At 39.1% G+C, this 19819-nt stretch overlaps 1 protein-coding gene across 4 annotated transcripts in view; it reads right to left on the bottom strand.

Annotated features, from left to right (window-relative positions):
* The window catches only part of GC (GC vitamin D binding protein), a 53106-nt gene extending 34150 nt beyond the window's left edge, over nucleotides 1-18956 (bottom strand). For 2 of the 4 annotated variants that reach the window (XM_080679484.1, XM_080679483.1), the window contains exons 1-4: nucleotides 18732-18835; nucleotides 3225-3294; nucleotides 2557-2689; nucleotides 136-347 (exon numbers count right to left, since the gene is read on the bottom strand). In XM_080679484.1, coding sequence (XP_080535610.1) covers nucleotides 136-347; nucleotides 2557-2689; nucleotides 3225-3294; nucleotides 18732-18780 — 464 coding nt within the window. In that variant the 5' untranslated portion in view covers nucleotides 18781-18835. Of the gene's footprint in view, nucleotides 1-135; nucleotides 348-2556; nucleotides 2690-3224; nucleotides 3295-18731 lie in introns of all 4 variants that reach the window. The other 2 variants (XR_013961157.1, XM_080679482.1) reach the window with 2 other exon arrangements.
* Nucleotides 18957-19819: the final 863 nt, after the last annotated feature.

Raw genomic sequence — 19819 nt, 5'->3', positions numbered from 1 at the left:
ATGGAAGTCAAGTTCTCATTATTGGAAGTTATCCAGGTTGCTGTAGAAGAGGTGTTTGTATAGAGTAGGGTTTAGATTAGATATAGTTCTGATATTTTATGCCTTAAAGTTTTACTTCTGATGAAAGCAACTTACTGGTTAGCAAATTCCTTGGGATCTTTCCTGAATGCCTCACAGATTTCATCATTGCTTGGCTCCACGTAGGTCGGAAATTCCTGTGGCTGGTGATTCAGGGCAGCCATACAGAGTTTCCTTTCCAGGCCCTCTTTGGTACAGCACTCAGCAGTTCCTGGGTGCACTGGGAATGGGGAATCACTATCACAGGACTTAGCAGACAATTGTGACGTCTAGAAAGAAAGAAAACAGCAATCTAATATATACAAGTTTCCAAGCTTATAGTTCTCCATTCAGTATAACATCTTTAGTTTAAAATTCTCATTAATAACAAACTGTCCATGCCAAAGGCTCCATGCGATGATTTGGCAATGTGGCAATTTGCATAATCATAGTTATGGGAAAGTACAGGGTCTTATTTATGTTAATAAATGACTTTCCTCAAAGCATGAGAAAACAGAACCATCATTAATAAATGGACTGTGTTTGATTGCAGTCATTAAAAGCTTTATCCTCTAGGCCAGTGTTTCTCCACGAGGATAGTAACATCACTGAGAATAAGGGAAGTCATTTCCAAAAGATCTCATGTGATATCCTACCCGATTCCTGCTGCAAATACCCCATTGAGAATCAGGACCCTCCTGCCCTTCCCTCCTCCCTTTATTACCTGAGCAGACGCTTATTAAGTGCTTTTGTCTTCTACATTGGTTTGCATTCTCTTAGCCAGTGGTTCTTGAGCCTGCTTTTGCATCAAAATCTCTCATAGAATATATAAAAATTAAATGCCTGAGTTTCCCATCACATAAATTCTGAAACAGTAGGTCAAAGATGAGGCCTTAGGATCTGTTTTCTCCCAAAGCTTATTCTCCTGTGTAGCATGTGTTGAAAAATCACTAGTACAACTTAATCTACTGCCTCAACACGTATACACTGATACAGGTGGGCAAGCTAAGCCCGTGGTGAGAAGACCACCAAAGCAATTATAGCCACAAAAATGATCTTTTTGGAAAGAATTTGAAAAGAAAATTTAGAGCATAAATAGTTATCATGGAAAAAATTATTTTGGGATTTATTTGGGAAAAAGTGCTTTCAAATCCCTATGCTTATTTTACATGTTAGCCAACTTTTCAAGGGAAATCCTTATACTTATTTTACATGTTAGCCATCTTTTCAAGGGAAAACACCTAAAGATGTTTCTATCAATGAAGAAAAGCAACATGATGAATCACTTATGTAAAAGTGAATATCTCTCATCTTCTCCCACATCTAACTTCCGAACTTAAGAACTCTTTTTTATTCTTCTCTCTTTCTTCAGTGAATATCCTCGTCTATTCCCTTTATTTGCCTGTCAACTTTCCCATGGTTTCTTTTTATTACCTCCTTTCAAATAAGGAATTTAAAAAGAAAAAGCATCAACACATTTTAAAAAAATACTTTGAATAAGCAGGAGAAAGAGGAAGGTGGTATGCAAAAATGCCAATGCTATTTCTGCTCTCTTATGATCTGTCTTTATAATTCAGCAGCTTCTCTCAAATGAAGGCATGGCTTAGCAAATATATATAATAACAATGTGTTTTGTTGTTCTGATCATGGTCAGTAGTTTGATGCTTGCTTGCTTTAAGGTGGTTCAGAAGGTCAGGTTGAAATGGCGGTTGTTTATGGACTTAGTGATAGGAGAAAATGATTATGAAATTCTTAGAAAGTAGATAAGGGCCAGATAAGGCAATTAATGATAAGAATAATCATTGTGTAGATTCTAGTCCAATGATCTTTGGAACATTGTTTCCGCAGGCTAATTGCTGCAGGCTTACACGGGGAGACATTTGCTCGTAGAGGCCTTTATCAAGATACATTTAAATGTCATTTGCATTGGGCCTGATGACTACACTAGTTAAATTGCTAGAAACACATGTGGGTTCACCTTTCTTCAGTCTGTATTTTGAACCCTGTCATTTCAGCATTTTAATTTCTGCATGTATACTTCAGGGGAGAAATCCCAAAACCTGGTGGTTTATGTATAAAGGGCAACTTTTGAACACCAAATTAATTTGAGGCCAACAATAAATTGCTCTGGGTCAGTGGTTGGCAAACTCATTAGTCAACAGAGCCGCAGTTTGCCGACCACTGCTCTGGGTCAATCAGTACCAGGCTTGGCATGATAAAGGAATGTGTAGATTTTAGGATACACACAATCTATTAGAACTATTTCCTGAGTCAGTATATCATTCCCCAGTTTTCTCATTTGAACCTGTAGGACTAATCGGCAGAGTTGATTTGTTATGCCAGAATAAATCTCAGCTCTAGAGTAACAGGCTTCATATTTCCTCCAAAATTGGAGTAGGTGGAGTTGCTGTCTAGGATTTCCCTAAGATATGGCATGAAGATCTGTCTTGGCTTTCTTCTGTGGGCCACCACAGACCCTGCCAGGCCACAGAAACCTACCCTGTTGTCATAGCAGTCAGGGTCAGCCTCTTCAGCACAGCAGGCTTCTGTCAGGGAGACAACTTCCTTCACAAGATGACTGATCTGTTCAAAAGTTCCACTGGGAAATTTTCTGCTGTAGAGGACCATTGATCTGAGGGGAAAAGTAAATCAATACTCAATTAGAATTATTCTTTCCCACATTTGCACATGTTAAAATAATCTTTTCAGTTTTTTAAAGGAATAGTGCACATATTTTCTGATGAATGAAAAGAATATGAGGTTGCCTTTTAGTTTTTGTTCTAGGTAAACTGATCTTATAAAGTGGCAGAAGTTGATCTTGAGAGTTCCATCAAAACAGCCTCCTGTTCTTTCTTTTCTCAAGCCTCCCCAAATGCTCCGCACACTGTTGCCTTTGTTTGCCAGTCCTAGCATGTACTGTTTGCATTTTAATTTACCTTAGAAAACTATTGCTTAATAAATGTTTAGACCATAGTAATGATAGTTCAACTGGAATCTTTGGATGTCCTCCATTTGTCTGCCTTCTCAGCTTCCTTTGACCCTGGACTCTATCCTGTTAATCTTGTCAGAAATCAGTTCAGCCCTTCATGCTGAGTTGAAGTTAACCTTACATGCAGTTTCATTCAAGGTCAAGTAACCTAGAGGGTGAGTGAGTGCTTCATACTTACAAAGATGTGAAGTCATCTTTTCCGAGATTGGTTAATTCCTTGCAGACTTTATCTTTCTCATATTCTCGGCCTAGGAACCAAAACAAAACAAAACAACAAAAACAAAAAAAGTTTTGTATCTATTCCCTTTTAATTAATGTTTCATTAAATGCATATGTATAATGGGATCCTTTATGTGACTTATCTGTGGTGAAACTAGCATTTTTCTATATGCAACTCCATTTTTTGGTGTCTTTCTAACTGTTTTATAAAAATAGATCAGAATTTTATGGCATGCTATAAATTTTAATGGACAGCAGAAAAAAGTGATCTAATACTGAAAGTAAATAAGTCAAATGATTATCAGAGCCTATTGATGTGTCAATCATTCTCTTAGGTCCCATCTTTATAATAATGCTAAAATGGGACATTTTGTTCCTCCCTTCTTTTTTAAAAAAATATATTTTATTGATTTTAGAGAGGAAGGGAGAGGGAGAGAGAGATAGAAACATCAATGATGAGAGAGAATCATTGATTGGCTGCCTCCTGCACGCCCCCTACTGGGGATTGAGCATGCAACCCAGGCATGTGCCCTTAGCCGGAATCAAACCTGAGACCCTTCAGTCTGTAGGCTGATGCTCTATCCATTGAGTCAAACCAGCTAGGGCCTTTCTCCCTTCTTTATCTTTGTTTCATCTAAGCTCTCAAGAAAAAAAAAAAAAAAAAAAGAATAAGAAATAAATGGAAAGAGAGTGTCTACATTCCTAAGTAAAGAGCTACCCCACTGATGCAGGACCTTGAAAGGGACTGTGTGAGAGCTGCTCTATTACCCATTTCCAGACTGTATAAGAGAAACCTAGGAATTCTGCGGTGGCAAAAGATGAAAATTAAATAAAATGTTTTTTTGGATAAAGTGTGGTGGGTTTGGGGGATTGGAGGGGTGTGCTTCCTCTCATTTCAAGTGTAGTAAAAGGGGCTTCGAGAAAAATACTCAGAGACCTTGACAGATGACCTTTGGAGTGTGGAGTACAATGAACAGGTGTCTGATTCAGACTAGAGAAAGCTAAAGTGTTGGGGGCTGATTCAGTGCCTGGGGCAACAAAGGAGAGGGTTGTGAGTGGGAAGCTTTGCTGAGGCTTGTGGACCTGATATGGATCAAACAGAAGAGCAAGCTTGCCTGGAGTTGTGTTGCTCCCTCCTCCCATCCCTCCCCCAAAGGCCTGAGTAAAGGACAGTGGGCCACCAACTGTGGGATACCTCTGTGCAGAGGCAGGCAGTTTGAAATCAGAGGTCCAAAGGAAAGTTTTGAGGTGTTAGCTGGATGTGAGAGAACTCCAAGGATGATGAGAAAGATCTCCAAAGAAGCCACAAAGAAAATGTCAACATTGAACATCTCCCATAACCAGAGGAAACAACCCTGCTCACTAAGCTGCCCAGTGAATTGCTTTTTCCTGCTCTTGCCTCTCCTGCTGGCTTCTTCCTTGCTTGTGTTTGAGGAACCAAAAGCAGCCCAGAGAGTGGGAGGAAAGAGGAGAGCAGCAGAGAAAAAGAGAGGAAAGTGTACCTGTCCCTCTTTGGCACCACAGGCAGTGGGACTGACCTGGGCCTGATCCTGTGGAATAGCTTCACCTTTAAGCATTTTTGTCTATTAAACACAAACATATTCCCACGACTGTTACGAGGTAGTTATTTCGAGATTCAAAGGGACCAGAAGACCTTTTATTTGAGAGTGAACAGAAAAATCATGGAACTTACTCTTTAGTCCACTCAAGAGACTGGAAAGAGCTAGATTGCTCAGGAGGAGATGTGTTTTCCACTGTCTGTGAGACTCACTTGTTCAACACACCTATTCCATACGCAGTGGGCGGGGGCAGCGGTGGGGGGTGGGGGAAAACACATGGAAGGTAACCAGTGTTCTTCTCTGTGTCATTATGCAAATAAGTCTAGGACATTTTCCAACACGCTATGGTGCTCTTTCTTTAAAAAAAATTAGAGAGGAGGATCCAAGATGGTGGCGTAGGTAAACACCTAAACTGCTGCCTCGCACAACAATTTCAAAACTACAACTAAAAGACAAAACGTTTATCACCCAGAACCACGGGAAAGCTGGCTGAGTGGAAGTTCTACAACTAGAAGGAAAGAGAAAAGAGCATTGAGACGTGCACAAGCGCTGAAAAGCTGAGGTACGGAGGCGTGCTATCCTGGCTAGCAGCAGGCATTGCTTTTTTCAACCTGAAGGGAGACAAGCCCCTGATTACTCTGAAATCCAGTTTCTGGGGAGACGTGGGGGACCCAAACTCCTACGGGGAGAAGCTGGACTGTCTGCCATCAGGTCGGAAAGTGAGGGTGGCTTGCTTGCAGAGCTGCGTGCAGGAATAATTGTTTACTGCGCTGGGGCGCGGGGCGCGGGGACGCAGTAGGAGACGCAGAGCCGGCTAACTGGCAGCCATCACTGTTTGCCACACCCTAGCCTAGTGACGCCCTGAGACCCCACCCCGCACAACCTACAAACCCACCCAAGCTCCAAGCAGCGGCTTTAGCATATGAATGGCCTGCCCTATCGCAGCTTAACCTAGCAAACTTGCAGTCTGGGTCAGACAGCTCCAAAACCTCCAAACCCCAAGAAAAGAGGAGAAAACTGTAGTTCTCATTGTAGCTCCTGCTGGGTGGCCTCAGACAGTAGCTGACCTGCACCCTATTGGAGATCCAGAAGCCAGTGTACCTAGTGGTCAGTGTGAGACACCAGATTTCAACTCCTCACATCCATAAGTGACACATTCAAGAGACAGACTCAGTGAGCACCAAAGCCCCACTGAAACAAGTCCTGTACCATAAGCATGTCTCCAGCACAGCAGTTTTTCCATTATAGACACAGCGGGTCCTCACAGCCAATTGGCCTGGAGGTCAATTCTTCCCAGTGTACTAACAGCAATCAAGGCTTAACTACACCAAGACTTTGCACTCAGCCCACAAAGGGGTGTACCAAGAGCATCCACCTCAGATGATTGGGGAGGCTGGCTACTGGCCCCTATAGGTCACCTTACCACACAAAGCCACTCCATCAACACAAGCAAGCAGCCAAAATGCAAAGACAAAAAACATGTCACGAATGAAAGAAATGGAGGAAAGCAAACTACTGGATGACATAGAGTTCAGAACCACATTTATAAGGTTACTCAAGAAACTTCTAAAAACCTCTGTGGTGCCAAAACCGGTTTGGCTCAGTGGATAGAGCGTCAGCCTGTGGACTGAAAGGTCCCAGGTTCGATTCCGGTCAATGGCATGTAGCTTGGTTGCGGGCACATCCCCAGTGGGAGGTGTGCGGGAGGCAGCTGGTCGATGTTTCTCTCTCATCGATGTTTCTGACTATCTATCCCTCTTCCTTCCTCTCTGTAAAAAATCAATAAAAAATATATTTAAAAAAAAAAACAAAACAAACCTCTGTGGAACTTAGTGAGACCTTTAAGGATCTTAATGAGAATGCCAAAAAAATGGAAAAGGACCAGTCAGAAATTAAGCATACACTGTCTAAAATAAAGAATATACAGAAACTCAACTGTAGATCAGTGTACCCCAAGAATCAAACCAAAGATCTGAAATATGAGGAAACAAAAAACACCCAACCAGAAAAACAAAAAGAAAGAAGAATCCAAAAATATGAAGATGGTGTAAGGAGCCTCTGGGACAACTTTAAGTGTGCCAACATCCGAATTTTTGGGGTGCCAGAAGAAGAGAGAGAGCAAAATATTGAAAACCTATTAGAAGAAATAATGACAGAAAACTTTCCCTACCTGGTAAAAGAAATAGACTTACAAGTTCAGGAAGCACACAGAACGCCAAACAAGAGGAATCCAAAGAGGACCACACCAAGACACATCATAATTAAAATGCCAAGGGCAAAAGACAAAGAGAGAATCTTGAAAGCAGCAAGAGAAAAACGGTTAGTTACCTACAAGGGAGTACCCATACGACTGTCAGCTGATTTCTTGGCAGAAACTATGCAGGCCAGAAGGGAGTGGCAAGAAATATTCAAAGTAAAGAACAGCAAGAACCTACAACCAAGATTACTCTACCCAGCAAAGCTATCATTCAGAGTTGAAGGTCAGATAAAGAGCTTCCCAGACAAGAAAAAGCTAAAGGAGTTCATCACCACCAAACCAGGATTACATGAAATGCTGAAGGGTATTCTTTAAGAAGAGGAAGAAGAAGAAAAAGGTAAAGATAAAAATTATGAACAACAAAATGACATCAAATACATACCTATCAACAAGTGAATCTAAAAATCAAGTGAATAAAAAATCTGAAGAACAGAATGGACTGGTGAATATAATAGAATCAGGGACATAGAAAGGGAGTGGACTGACAATTCTCAGGGGGAAGGGGGTGTGAGGGGTGCGGGAAGAGATTGGACAAAAATCTTACACCTATGGATGAAGACAGTGGTGGGGGGTAAGGGCATGGGGTGGGGTGGGGAATCAGGTGGAGTGGAGCTATGGGGAAATAAAAAAGAGGAACACCTGAACAATAAATATTTATTAAAAAATAAAAAAATAAAATAAAATAAATTATAAAGTATATAAATGACTCAGTTTCTGTTCTGAGATAAGTGGTTTTAACTTTAGTGACTTATCTTCCTGACTTTAAACATTAGAAAATCCATCTCAGGTGATGGCAATTGCTGTCATGCTTTATCACCCAGATGTCCTCACCTCCCTAACAGTTATAATCTGTGGAAGAGCAACTTTACATAAATGAGGATAGAAATTTTTGTTTTATGGTTTAGAGTGAAGGTGGTTGGATACAGGCTAGAGAAAGTCTTCTTTCTTCTTCTTCTTTTTCTTCTCCTTCTTCTTCCTCTTCTTCTTCTTCCTCTTCTTCTTCTCCTCCTCCTTCTCCCCCTCCCCCTCCCCCCCTCCTCCTCCTCCTTCCCTTCTCCTTCTTCTTCTTCTTCTTCTTCTTCTTCTTCTTCTTCTTCTTCTTCTTCTTCTTCTTCTTCTTCTTCTTCTTCTTCTTCTTCTTCTTCTTCTTCCCCTTCCCCTTCCCCTTCCCCTTCCCCTTCCCCTTCCCCTTCCCCTTCCCCTTCCCCTTCCCCTTCCCCTTCCCCTTCCCCTTCCCCTTCCCCTTCCCCTTCCCCTTCCCCTTCCTCCTCCTCCTCCTCCTCCTCCTCCTCCTCCTCCTCCTCCTCCTCCTCCTCCTTCTTCTTCTTCTTCTTCTTCTTCTTCTTCTTCTTCTTCTTCTAAAAAAGATTCTCTATAGGATTTATTAGATTTACTGGTGCAAACTACCCATAGAGGAAGCTGTTGCATCTTGTATCTTTCAGGTGGATGACTCAAAGTATAAGTACTGACATGAGAAGAGTCAGAACTAAATGTCTTTAGTACAAAGACATTCTTAAGCAGCACTTTGTAATAAGGGACCAACTAAAATACCATAAAAACAACACAGAAGAACCCACATGTTCAAAACCTCTTATTTTGGAAACTAGGACAAACACAGTAAGATTTGTAACACTAATAGTCCGTGGAGTACAGAAAGCTACTGGTATCTGAGAACCTTTAAATCTAGCACACTTCCCGGAATTTATTGACTGGTTTACAAAGTTGGATATTGTCACAATTTCAAAGGGTCAAAATAAGGCAGAAAATGTCCATTAATCATTAATGGTATTCTGTGGGACTGGAGAGCAGGACATATAGGGGAAGAATTGAAGGTAGAGCTGTCCTCCTGGAATGAAGAGCCGTAATTTCAGGATGTCTGCAGAGTGGTTTTAGGTTGCTCTGAAGGTAGAGCTGGGAGAAGTGGCTGTCAGGAGACTTTGGTTCAGTGGCAGAACTTGACTGTAGCCATGGCTAAATACTAGCTGAAATGGTGAACAGCCTCTTGGAGAAGTGAGTTTGTTTTGTTACTGGAAATATTCAAATGGAACTGAAATAACCATATACTAGTATATGAAAGATTCCTGATTTTAGTACAAGATTGTATCCTCTTGATGTCTAAAATCACTTCCAAGGGATTACAAAATAATCCCTTTTAGAAGTAGTAAGAAATTATATGGAACCTTTTTACCCAAAAGCTTGTTTACAAAAAAATAGCTTTCTCTTTTTAATGCATAGGCTCTAACTTTGTTTAATAAAATCTCCATGTAAAATTGCAGATATTATTTTTGTTAATACTTTTCATCATGACTACTCAGTAACATTCATGGTGGGAGCCTGTATTCAAATGGGGCACTCTGATGAACCTTTTCAGAAATAATTTGTTTTTAGCCTGTCAGGGTTGGATTTTTCACTTCAACAAAAAAGTTTTTATTCAGTGTATTACAGGAATGTGTGAGTATATGTGAATGTAGTGTAAATGACCACTATAGATTATCCCTTGTTAAATAGCTTTAATGAAATCAACTACTTGTGTTTGCACCAAAGTACATTGGAATTCACAGGTTTTATGTAGTGCTTTCGCTAGAATACAAAATTATTAGAGAGAAACGGAAACCTAGATTGACTATATAAGACTTAAAATGGTTTTGAAGCCATTTTTACGGGAACATTCAGCCTTGAGCATGACAGAAACAAGGAGGAACCCCGAAAGGGAGGCATTCAGAAAATTCAGAATTAAATATATAAAAAGGTAACACTGCTCTTACAAGACCTACCTGCAGAGGGAGCTGTTGCGCCATGTGTCTTCCAGGTGGAAGACTCAAACTATATCTCTGATTTAAATTTTTTATTTACAGCGGGAAGGTTAGGGAGAGGTGGGGGAAATAAGAGATCAACTGAAGGACTTATATGCATGCATATAAGAGTAACCATCGGATGCAAAACATTGGGGGGTGAGGGCATGTATGGGAGTGGGGTGGGGGGGGCAATGGTAAGATATGTACACATATAATACCTTAATAAAAAAAAAATTAAAAAAAAATTTTTATTTATCCAAAGAGAACATATACAGCTTATAAAACTAGCAGGCAAATATGCTAATCATATTCTCATATTTCAAAAGACAACAAAAACTGAAGTTAATTTGCAGTGTGATTATTACAAATTAATTTCCATTTCATGGAGTACTGCTTAATAAATTTGTTTTTCATTCCAGTTGAGCCGACGTTGATTCATATAATTAAATCTATCTTGAACGAATTGTAAATGACATCCTCTATGCTTTAATGTGCCTCGTGGTTATAAAGTGGGCACTCTGGACTTTGACGTGGCCCCAGTAAATATTGGCATAATCTCAGTGACACTGGTGAAATCTTTCTCACACAGTGACCTTTCGGCACTAAATCTTTACAAATTTCATTAACAGAATTTTTGGTTTTTGCAATAGTGTGTCTCATTTCTACCTGTATTGTGAAACATTCTGGTAAGTCATGTCTAATTCTGGAACTTTGAAAAGAAATTAGTTTTACTTTCAGAAAATCTTTAGTGCTCTATGTAACTTACCTCTCCCAACACAGCTGACAATATTCATTCATGCATGCAACAGACATGCCTAAAAGATTTACTCTGTGCCAGACATTGGGTTCAGTATTGAATATACAAACAAAGAGCAAAATAGACACATCTCTGCCCTCATGGAACTGCTAATCTATTGGGGATAGACATAAGATACTGTATTGGTACAAACTCCACTTTAGGAAGGTATTTTGAATGCTTTAACTATTGCTGTTATAATCTTTCTGTAAAAGCAACTTGGTCTCCTAGAAAAGCTGTTTGTATACCAGGAGCGATGGATGGACCCTAAATAATATTGAATTGAATACATGCTGATACAGAAAGCTGGGAATTGTCTTAAGTTGCTGTTTTCCAATTTTGTTCAGAAGAATCATGGGGTTTCAGAGCTCTGCTGGGCATTTTATATTTTTGCAATTTCATTTCGGTGGCATTTTTATTTCTATTCTATGCTGACAGGCTCGTCTATGTCAGCAAAGGTCAGTATATTTGCTTTTGCTTTCTTAGTTTTATTTTTAAGGTTATGGTTTGCAGTGCTTATTAAGCGGTCGGACGAGATATTGGTGATTTTGGAGTAATGATTTTATTTGAGAACTTGAACATTGCTGGCCTCTTTTAGGAAGCTGACCTGAATATTGGAGCTAAAGAAAATTATAAATGGCCCTGACTGGTTTGGCTCAGTGGATAGAGCGTCGGCCTGTGGACTGAAAGGTCCCAGGTTCGATTCCGGTCAAGGGCATGTACCTTGGTTGTGGGCACATACCCAGTAGGGAGTGTGCAGGAGGCAGCTGATCGGTGTTTCTCTCTCGTCGATGTTTCTGACTCTCTATCCGTCTCCCTTCCTCTCTGTAAAAAATCAATAAAATATATTAAAAAAAAAAGAAAATTATAAATGTATCACTAGAAACACTGTCAATGAAGAAGTAGCAATCAAGTTTATTCCATTTTAGGCTTTTTCTTTTGGTTTCATCTCCTTCGATGTTTTTCATCTTTATATGAAACATTCATCTGTTTTTTTCATATTGATATTGATGTTTTCAGGCAGGTGTGCAATTTTCTGAGTTTGAATCGATGAGAAGAAATTCAATTCTTTTAATACTAAATCTAGAGGTCTACATGACATCTGCCGATGAACTACTCTAGAGGAAATTAAATGTCCCTCTTAGTATGCCATCAGTGGAACAAATGGGGCCTGTTTTTTCAGATCTTGAAAATTTAAAAACAGTAGAATATGTAGAATAAATGGGTTAGTTGCCCAGCTGCAATAGTGACTTGATAGCCACTCAAACCAATGTCGTTGGGTTCATCATGGGTAGTAGCCTGTGTAGATGATATATTCGCTAAAGTCCTAAGGAGGCATTATTTCTCCATGGATCTCATTCCACCTCCCTTTCCCTTCATAAGTTGGACACTTTGTCATCTACAAATGCTTTTGGAGGGGTGAAAATAAAGGAGTAAGTTTGGGATGGGTGAGGCTGATGTCCCCCACATCCTGACTTGGAAACTTAGAATGCATTTCAGGGCTTAGTTTTTAAAGCAATAGAAGAATAAATAATATCAGGATAATGGTTCACATTTAAGTACCAACAATTAGTCAGGCACTGTTCCAAATATTTTACATATTATCTCAATCTCAAAACTCCTATGAGATTTGTAGTTATCACAGTTCACTTCCAATATTTACTACACATTTTTGTGTGTCAATTTAAGAACTTCATCTCTGTGTATAAATGGTTTATATGGAAAATTGTGTTAACATACAAATAAGCAACATTAACTTTTTTGAGCATATTTTATCTATAGGTTTGAAAATTACTCTTAGAATTCAGTATTATTCTGTTTATGGTATTGAAAGATTATTATTACTGCCCTTCTGAAGTCTTAATTTGTAATTACAAGTCCTGGAAAAGTTCATTCTTCCTCTTCATATTCCCTTTATTTATTTATGTTTTTAAATATTTGTTAATATTTGTTATTGATTTTTACAGAGAGGGGGGAGAGAGAGAAAGAGAGAGAGAGAGAGAGAGAGAGAGAGAGAGAGAGGGAAACATTGATGTGAGAGTGAAACCTCAATCTGCTGCCTCCTGCATGTCCCCTATCAGGGATTTAGCCAACAACCCCAGCATGTGCCCTGACTGGGAATTGAGCCAGGAACCTTTCAGTGCACAGAATGATGCCCAGCCAACTGAGCCACATTGGCCAGGGCGATATTCCCCTTTTAAAAACAAGGTTGTAAGGATTGTTAAACCTTACAAATAGAAAGCTGAGCAGTATGGCTGAAAGGCTGTCTAGTGCTTTGGTTTTTGTGAAGACAGGGACATATAGTAATACTCGCTAGGTACTTGCAAATAGACCTTAAAAAGCAGGCCAATACTAATTGTTTCCTTAAGCAAAATTATCTTATTTTTATAGAAATTCCTTTAGTGCAATGATCATATTTTTAGGTCTTGTGTGCTTGCATAATTCTGAACACACATGAATTTTCAAAAAGCCAATTCATTAAGCATTATGAAATCTGAAGAAAGTATCATTCAATAAGGAATGGCAAAGTCATATTTCCATATTGTATACATTTGAGTTGATATAAACAGGAAGTACTGATAATTCTGCTTCATTGGCTAGTTATGGACTCTTTTTTTTTTAAAAAAAAAACCACTTTTTAAATGTATTGATTGATTTTAGAGAGAGAGGGAGGAAAGGGGAGAGAAAGAGGAAGGAGGGAAGAGAGAGACAGAGAGACAGACACAGAGAAAGTGAAACAACAAGAGACAGAGAAAAATGTTGATTTGTTGTTCCACTTATTTATGTATTTATTGGTTAATTCTTGTGTGTGCCCTGACAGGGGATAGAACATGCAATCTTGGTGTATCAGGATGATGCTCTAACCAGCTGAGCTACCCAGCCAGGGTCTGCACTCTATCTCTTGACTAAAATAATTTAGAAAATGTTGGACACAGATGATTTTTCTTTTCCTATCCATCCATACATTACAATGGCTATTAAAACTGTATGAATTCTATTCATATGGTTAACCCAGTAGCAAGCCTATATTAGATATATTTATCACTGTCGGTCTCCATTATACATGTTTTTTGTCAAGAAGATATCTTGAACCATTTAAATGCATTTTTAAGTCCAACAGATTACCATAAATGGCATTATTTTATAAAGAGAAACTTCCTTTTTAAATATTAGTAATCATTATTTTCTATTATTAATAAAATTAATTCTATAAACTTTTTACAAGGCCAAAACAATTCTATAGTATGTAATTGTTATGCTGAAGTACCAACAAACTTTTTTTTTCCTTAATGAAATACAATTTTCTAAAATCCAGTGAGAAATTGAAGACTCATTATCAGGCACTATCCATGCAAGAATGGCAAACTTAAAGGCCCTTAGGATCTAGGATCCAAGAGAAGAAAGGAAAATGCCCAATGTTGTTTCCATGGTTCTAGTAAAAAAGGGTGTAGACTTGGGGTGGATTTGTATCAGACAGCCTGATCCCTGTAATCTCACCAAAATAGTATCCTGATTTTTAAAAATACAATCAGTTCATTTATGGACTCCATTTGTCACATCATGCCAAGTTTCTTATTGTATTTTAATAATGTGAATTGGTTGGGCAAGGCATGGGAGGTAAGGATTAGATTAGGAAGCCATTATAATAGCCCAGTAAAGGGGAACGAGGGCCTGGATAAGGACAGGGTATGGAAATGTCAGTGGAAACACAGGCTTGAGTGGTGTGTTCACAGGCCTGGAGAGCCAGGCATATGCAGGACGTAAAGGAGGAGGCAAAAAGGATGCTGAGGAGGTTTCTATAGTCGAATATTTTGTATAAGTCTGAGCCACTTCAAGGCTGAAATTTACACAATGTGGAAAGATTGAATAGGGATCATAAAAATGAATTTAAAAATCCAACGAAGGCTGTACAGGACTGAACAGATAACATGTGTCAGGAAAAAAGGGAAGTTAGGAGACAGAGACAGTTTTATGGGATAGCGATGAACAGGTTTTTGGACCAGTTGGATGATTCATCGTAGGCAGCATGAATTTCACTAAATTCCCTCTACATTGGTGTTAGTGACTGGTTATTTCTCTTATACTTGGTCTTTAGTCAAAGATTTTGAGGTATCTCAAATAAGGGCAGCAGTGATAATATTGCGTTTGTAAACCCAACTCATTGGCATAAAATTCTGGTTCTGCCCAAATTCTACGTTTTATATTCTAGATTTTAATTTGTTACAATAAACAAATGAACAGCTGGGGATAGGGTCAGATGACAAGTGCTAAAACATAAATAAAGCATGGTACGAGGACAGGAGAAAACATGGAGTGGTAGGTGCTATTTGAGGTAGATTACTCAAGGAAGCCAGCTTTATACATGAACTTGGAGCAGACACCTGAAGGAGGTGAGGAGAGCCATGTGGATATCGGGGATCGGTGGTCTAACAGGAGGGAGGAGCTAGTGCAAAGCCCTGGAGTGCCAAGTACATAGAGAGGGGGATACTGTGGGGGCCAGAGTGGTTAGAGCAGAGTGAACTGGGGGGAAATTGGAGAGAAAAGGGGAAGGACAGCAGTGGGCAGAATAACGAAGTTAGGTGACCGTGGATACTGGGGGAGAGAGTGATCAATTCTTTTTAAGGATTTAAAAAAATCTCGTTCCCCTAGAGATTAATAATTATGGCCTTTTAAAGAGTATGCACACTTGTCCCTATTCCACACACATGGTGGTGAGGGGAAACCTTGCATTGCACCTCACAACAGTGAAGTGTGACATTGCTATTGATTTCCAGGGAGGTTAACATTGCCTTTGATGGTGTTTTTCTGGCTGTTTTCCTGTCTGCTCTTGGCTGAAGCCTCTTTTATGCTTTTACTCTGGCCATGCTTGTTCCTAGCTCAGGACTTTTGCACCTGAATTCCTTCTGCTTGAAACTCACTTTTAGCTCTTTACATGGCTGTGTCCTTTTTGTCACATAGTTCTCGCTTTCTACATCAACTCCTTAATAACCATGATGTAGTATTTGGGAAAATAGAGAGGATATCTACTAATCCTAAATTATTTCTTTCTGGCATTCTGTACAGCTATGTTCCTGAATCAAACTAAAGGCAACTTTAATTTTCAAGTGGTTACTGATAAAGGGGCAGGCAACTTGTAGAAAAGAGAAACGAGGTGATTCAGTGGTGGTTTGGGAGACTGGGAAAGCCCAGACTGTCTAGGGCTGTTTTAACAGGCAAATGGAAGAAGTGAAAATACAGCTTACCCATCCATGACTTTCTTGCTGTTTGGTATCATGTTTAGTAAAAATATATACGCTAAGAATGAAGTGCTTGATGCAAAAATGAAAATGTTCATAATAAATATCCTGTTCTTGCCAATAGCTCTTCTGAACTGCAATAACTTGCTTCCGGTTAGCATTATTTCCTTGGTAATTATATAGCTGTGTCAGCAGCCTTTGCTTGTATTTTGGGAAGAGGGGGAGATACATTGTAGATTAGCACTACATTCATCTCAGTCTTGGGGAAAGAAGCCAGATGGAGGCAATAGACAAACACTGTTGTTTTGTTTTTCAAGGGGTAGGTATATTGGGTGACACCATTCAGATTCTGTGCATCTCCCCAGAGGCACAGAAGGGTTTGTGGACTGTATCCCCAGTGCTGTTGGATAGGAGAGGACTGGCCTAACTGGAGTTGATGTTCATGCTGAGCTACAGCAGTAACCATTATGGATCTGAAATATCCAAAAATGCTCCCATAGGATATAAGCAATTTAGGGAAAAGCCAATACGTTTAGGAAACTCTGGGTTAAGTAAGGTTTCTTTCTTACAGGACTTCTCAGAACCTTTAGGCAAACAAACACAGTGATTGTGAACCAACCAAGAAGGACTAATGTATAGCTTGTTTCTTAAATGTGTTTGACCATAGAAACTTTTTTCCAAGACGAGTCTTGAGTGAAATACACTTTAGAAAAGGTGGTCTAGACAAATGCTGTGGGTGGTCGGTTAGCTATCTAGAACTGTAACAGGCAGAGAAAACTGCAGCTCTAACCAATCCTCCACTATCCAAGGTTCTCTCAACTCTCTTATTCATGTACTTTGCAATCCCCCACAGAAATAAAAATGCCACAGAAATGAAATTGCAAAAATATAAAATGCCCAGCACACTTCTAGCTTCCAGGCACATCACTGACTTAGTATTTGGGGTTGGGGAACCTTTTTTCAGCCAATGGCCATTTGGATATTTATAAAATTATTTGTGGGTCATACAAAATTATCAAGTTAAAAATTAGCCTGCTATATTTGGTCATTTAATTAATTCACCCCTAATGCCTTGGCAGGACCAGACCAAATGATTTTGTGGACAAGACATTCCCCACCCCTGGAATAGAGGACTGAAGGGTCAGGACCTCTATAGCCAAATATTGAACATTGGTTACTTGCAAATGTATTATATACGTCTCAGGGAATATCGTCAAGCCTATGGCACCTGTGTGACGTGAAGTTTACACCTTCAAGAAAGCTGACTTCAGCATCCATTTCATCAGAGTCAGAGGATGTTGAAGGATGTCGAAATAGAGGTTGCAGAATTCTCTGTTATTCTTCAAAGGACACTATAACTCTTTTAGGCGAAGGCAATGCACACTTACTTAGTCAGCAGTCCAACATGTTGACTCATGTCCCACCTGATAATATCCACATGTAATTCCAGGTCCTAGCCATTACTGAACCTTCTGGTGTTTTGAACATCCTGATCAATACTGCTTCAGTAAGCATTTTTAGGTTCAGATCTACTCCAGGGAAACCCTTGGGCAAAGGAATAAGCTTTCAGGGTTTCTTGGGTCTTGGCCTATTCAGAGGTCTCGTAAGGGACACAATTTATTTTACTTATTTGTACCCCAGTACATCTCAGATTTTGTAGTCTTAAATAAGACCCATAGCTTACTTAAAAATCTATTGGTGAATGAGACAAAATTTTAAATAATTTGTACGACAAAAGTAAGATCAAGGAAAAATTAATGTAAATAGAATAAGTCAGGAGTAAGATTGTTCATGTCACATTTAATACCAATAATTCCTAGACTATACACATTTTATTCCACAGGTTAAATACATTACTAGTATGAATATTAATGTATGACTTCGGTGAGACTGACAGTACTAAATGAAAACTAATTTCTCAAAGCCGGATGGATGCTGATTCCCTTATAAGTTTTTAAGCATCATCCAGAAAACTAAATTGAAACTGATTATAAAATTTTCAGTTTGGGAAATTTCCATAAAGTTGTATACTTCACATAATTTCAACCTGTATCATTTAAAAAGGTTTTTAAATATTGCTAAAAGATGAAGATACTATTTGAAGAATAATCTTAATAAAATATAGCTCAATTATCTTTTGATAATCATGTTTCATATTCATTAAATTATTTTATGTGGGATATTTTAGAAACTACAATGTATTTTCAAATATATGTTTGGGGTTCCTTTAAGAGACTCAAATCTCAGTTGACCTCATTGATATGGTATACTATGCTCTTAGTGGCAATAAATATTTGAAATCTGAAAAAAAGTGCTCATGAATGTATCAAAGCCTCCATTTGCATTATCTTCTATTAACTAAAAAGATTCTAATTTTGCCCTAGCTGGGTAGCTCAATCGGTTATTGCCCCTATACACCAAGGTTTCGCATTCAGTCTCAGGTCAGGGCACATACAAGAATCAACCAATGAATACATAAATAACTGGAACAACACATTGATGTTTCTCTCTCTCAAATACGTTTAAAAAATATTCTAATTTCAAAAGGTTCTCCCCAGGTCTTGGTTATCAAAAAAGCAGGGAAGGATAATTGACAAATTGTATACTTTTTCTTCCTTTTATGAGATTATCTTGATTTCTTGGCTATTCCAGTTGAAAGCTCTAGGCCACGTTTCAGCTCAGATTAACCCTGCTTTGAATCTTCTCTTTCTAATATCTTCTCCAATTACTCTGTTTTCCACCTTTGTATACTTTTTAAAGTGGCGACGGACAATTAGACTAGTAAGAGTTCTTGTAAATGGTCCCAGCACGGGAAGTCTCACCTCTCTCCAGAGCGTTCACAGCGAGCAGGAGAAACAGGATCCTCTTCATTTCCCGGCTTGGCAGGTCCTGCAGCAACCTGTTTCCTGCAGGTGATCCAGAAAAAAATGGCAGCCAAGAGTAGCCAGTTCCCTTTTAGTAAGCTTCCCGGCTATGAACTAATCAATCATTAATCTCTATACAGAAGCCAGGGCATCCTTGGCTCACAGAGAGAAAATAATATCAATATCAAGGTAAATAGACACTCTGGGGAAAATGTGACACATGGCAGCGTTTTTAATTATTAACCTGGTCAAACTGCAGAAGAGTCAGTGTATAGGTAGGTTACTTTCCTGCTGCTTTTTACTGAAAAGTTTTAGTGTCCTAGTGGGTACATTTCCCCTTTCTTTATAGGATTGTATGCCTCTTTTGGACATCTCTACCCTTTTCTTGTGTGAACGGAACCTTGGAGGTTATTTCTCTCTCTCTCTCTCCCTCTCGCCATTCCTCCCTCCTGCCCGCCCCTCTCTGTTTAAACCTACTACAAATAAGGATTACCCTAAAATATTTCACACTAGGTGTTTTAAATAATAAGGAATAAAAAAGAGTGAGAAGCCAATTTATCATAATTGCTCAAATCCATAATTTCAATGCTATAAAATTTATTTAAGATGTTGGGATAGTACTTTATGTGCAATATTACACTTTTTGAAGCCACTAACATCTTTAAAACAAACAAAAAACAAACCTTTGAAGTGAGGCAAATAGCTGGAGAGGTTAAATGACTTACCCCAACTCACAAAAGTTAATGGTGAATTTTGGACTTGTACGGCTAAGTTCAAGTTCTTTCTACTAACACTATACGACTGGTATATTTTAGGGTACTGTAACCTGAGATCTCACAGTGGCCCTGTAGAACGTGGAATTCAATATCTTCATTTTACAGAAGAGGGAACAAAGCCCTAGATAGAGTCTGTGACTTGCCCCGAGAGCACAGGTGTATTCCAATCATTCATCACCCTTCATCAGAATCAGGCCAGCTCCTGCTCCTCGCAGGGGTCCTTTTTTTCTGGAAACAGGGTCAGGTAGGGTTGGGATATGCAGGCTCTAG

This window comes from Plecotus auritus (assembly GCF_963455305.1).
Source record: "Plecotus auritus genome assembly, chromosome: 1".
In the NCBI taxonomy this organism is placed as follows: Eukaryota; Metazoa; Chordata; class Mammalia; order Chiroptera; family Vespertilionidae; genus Plecotus; species Plecotus auritus.
The sequence above is the reverse complement of the archived record's forward strand: the minus strand, read 5'-3'. Positions and strand labels throughout refer to the sequence as shown.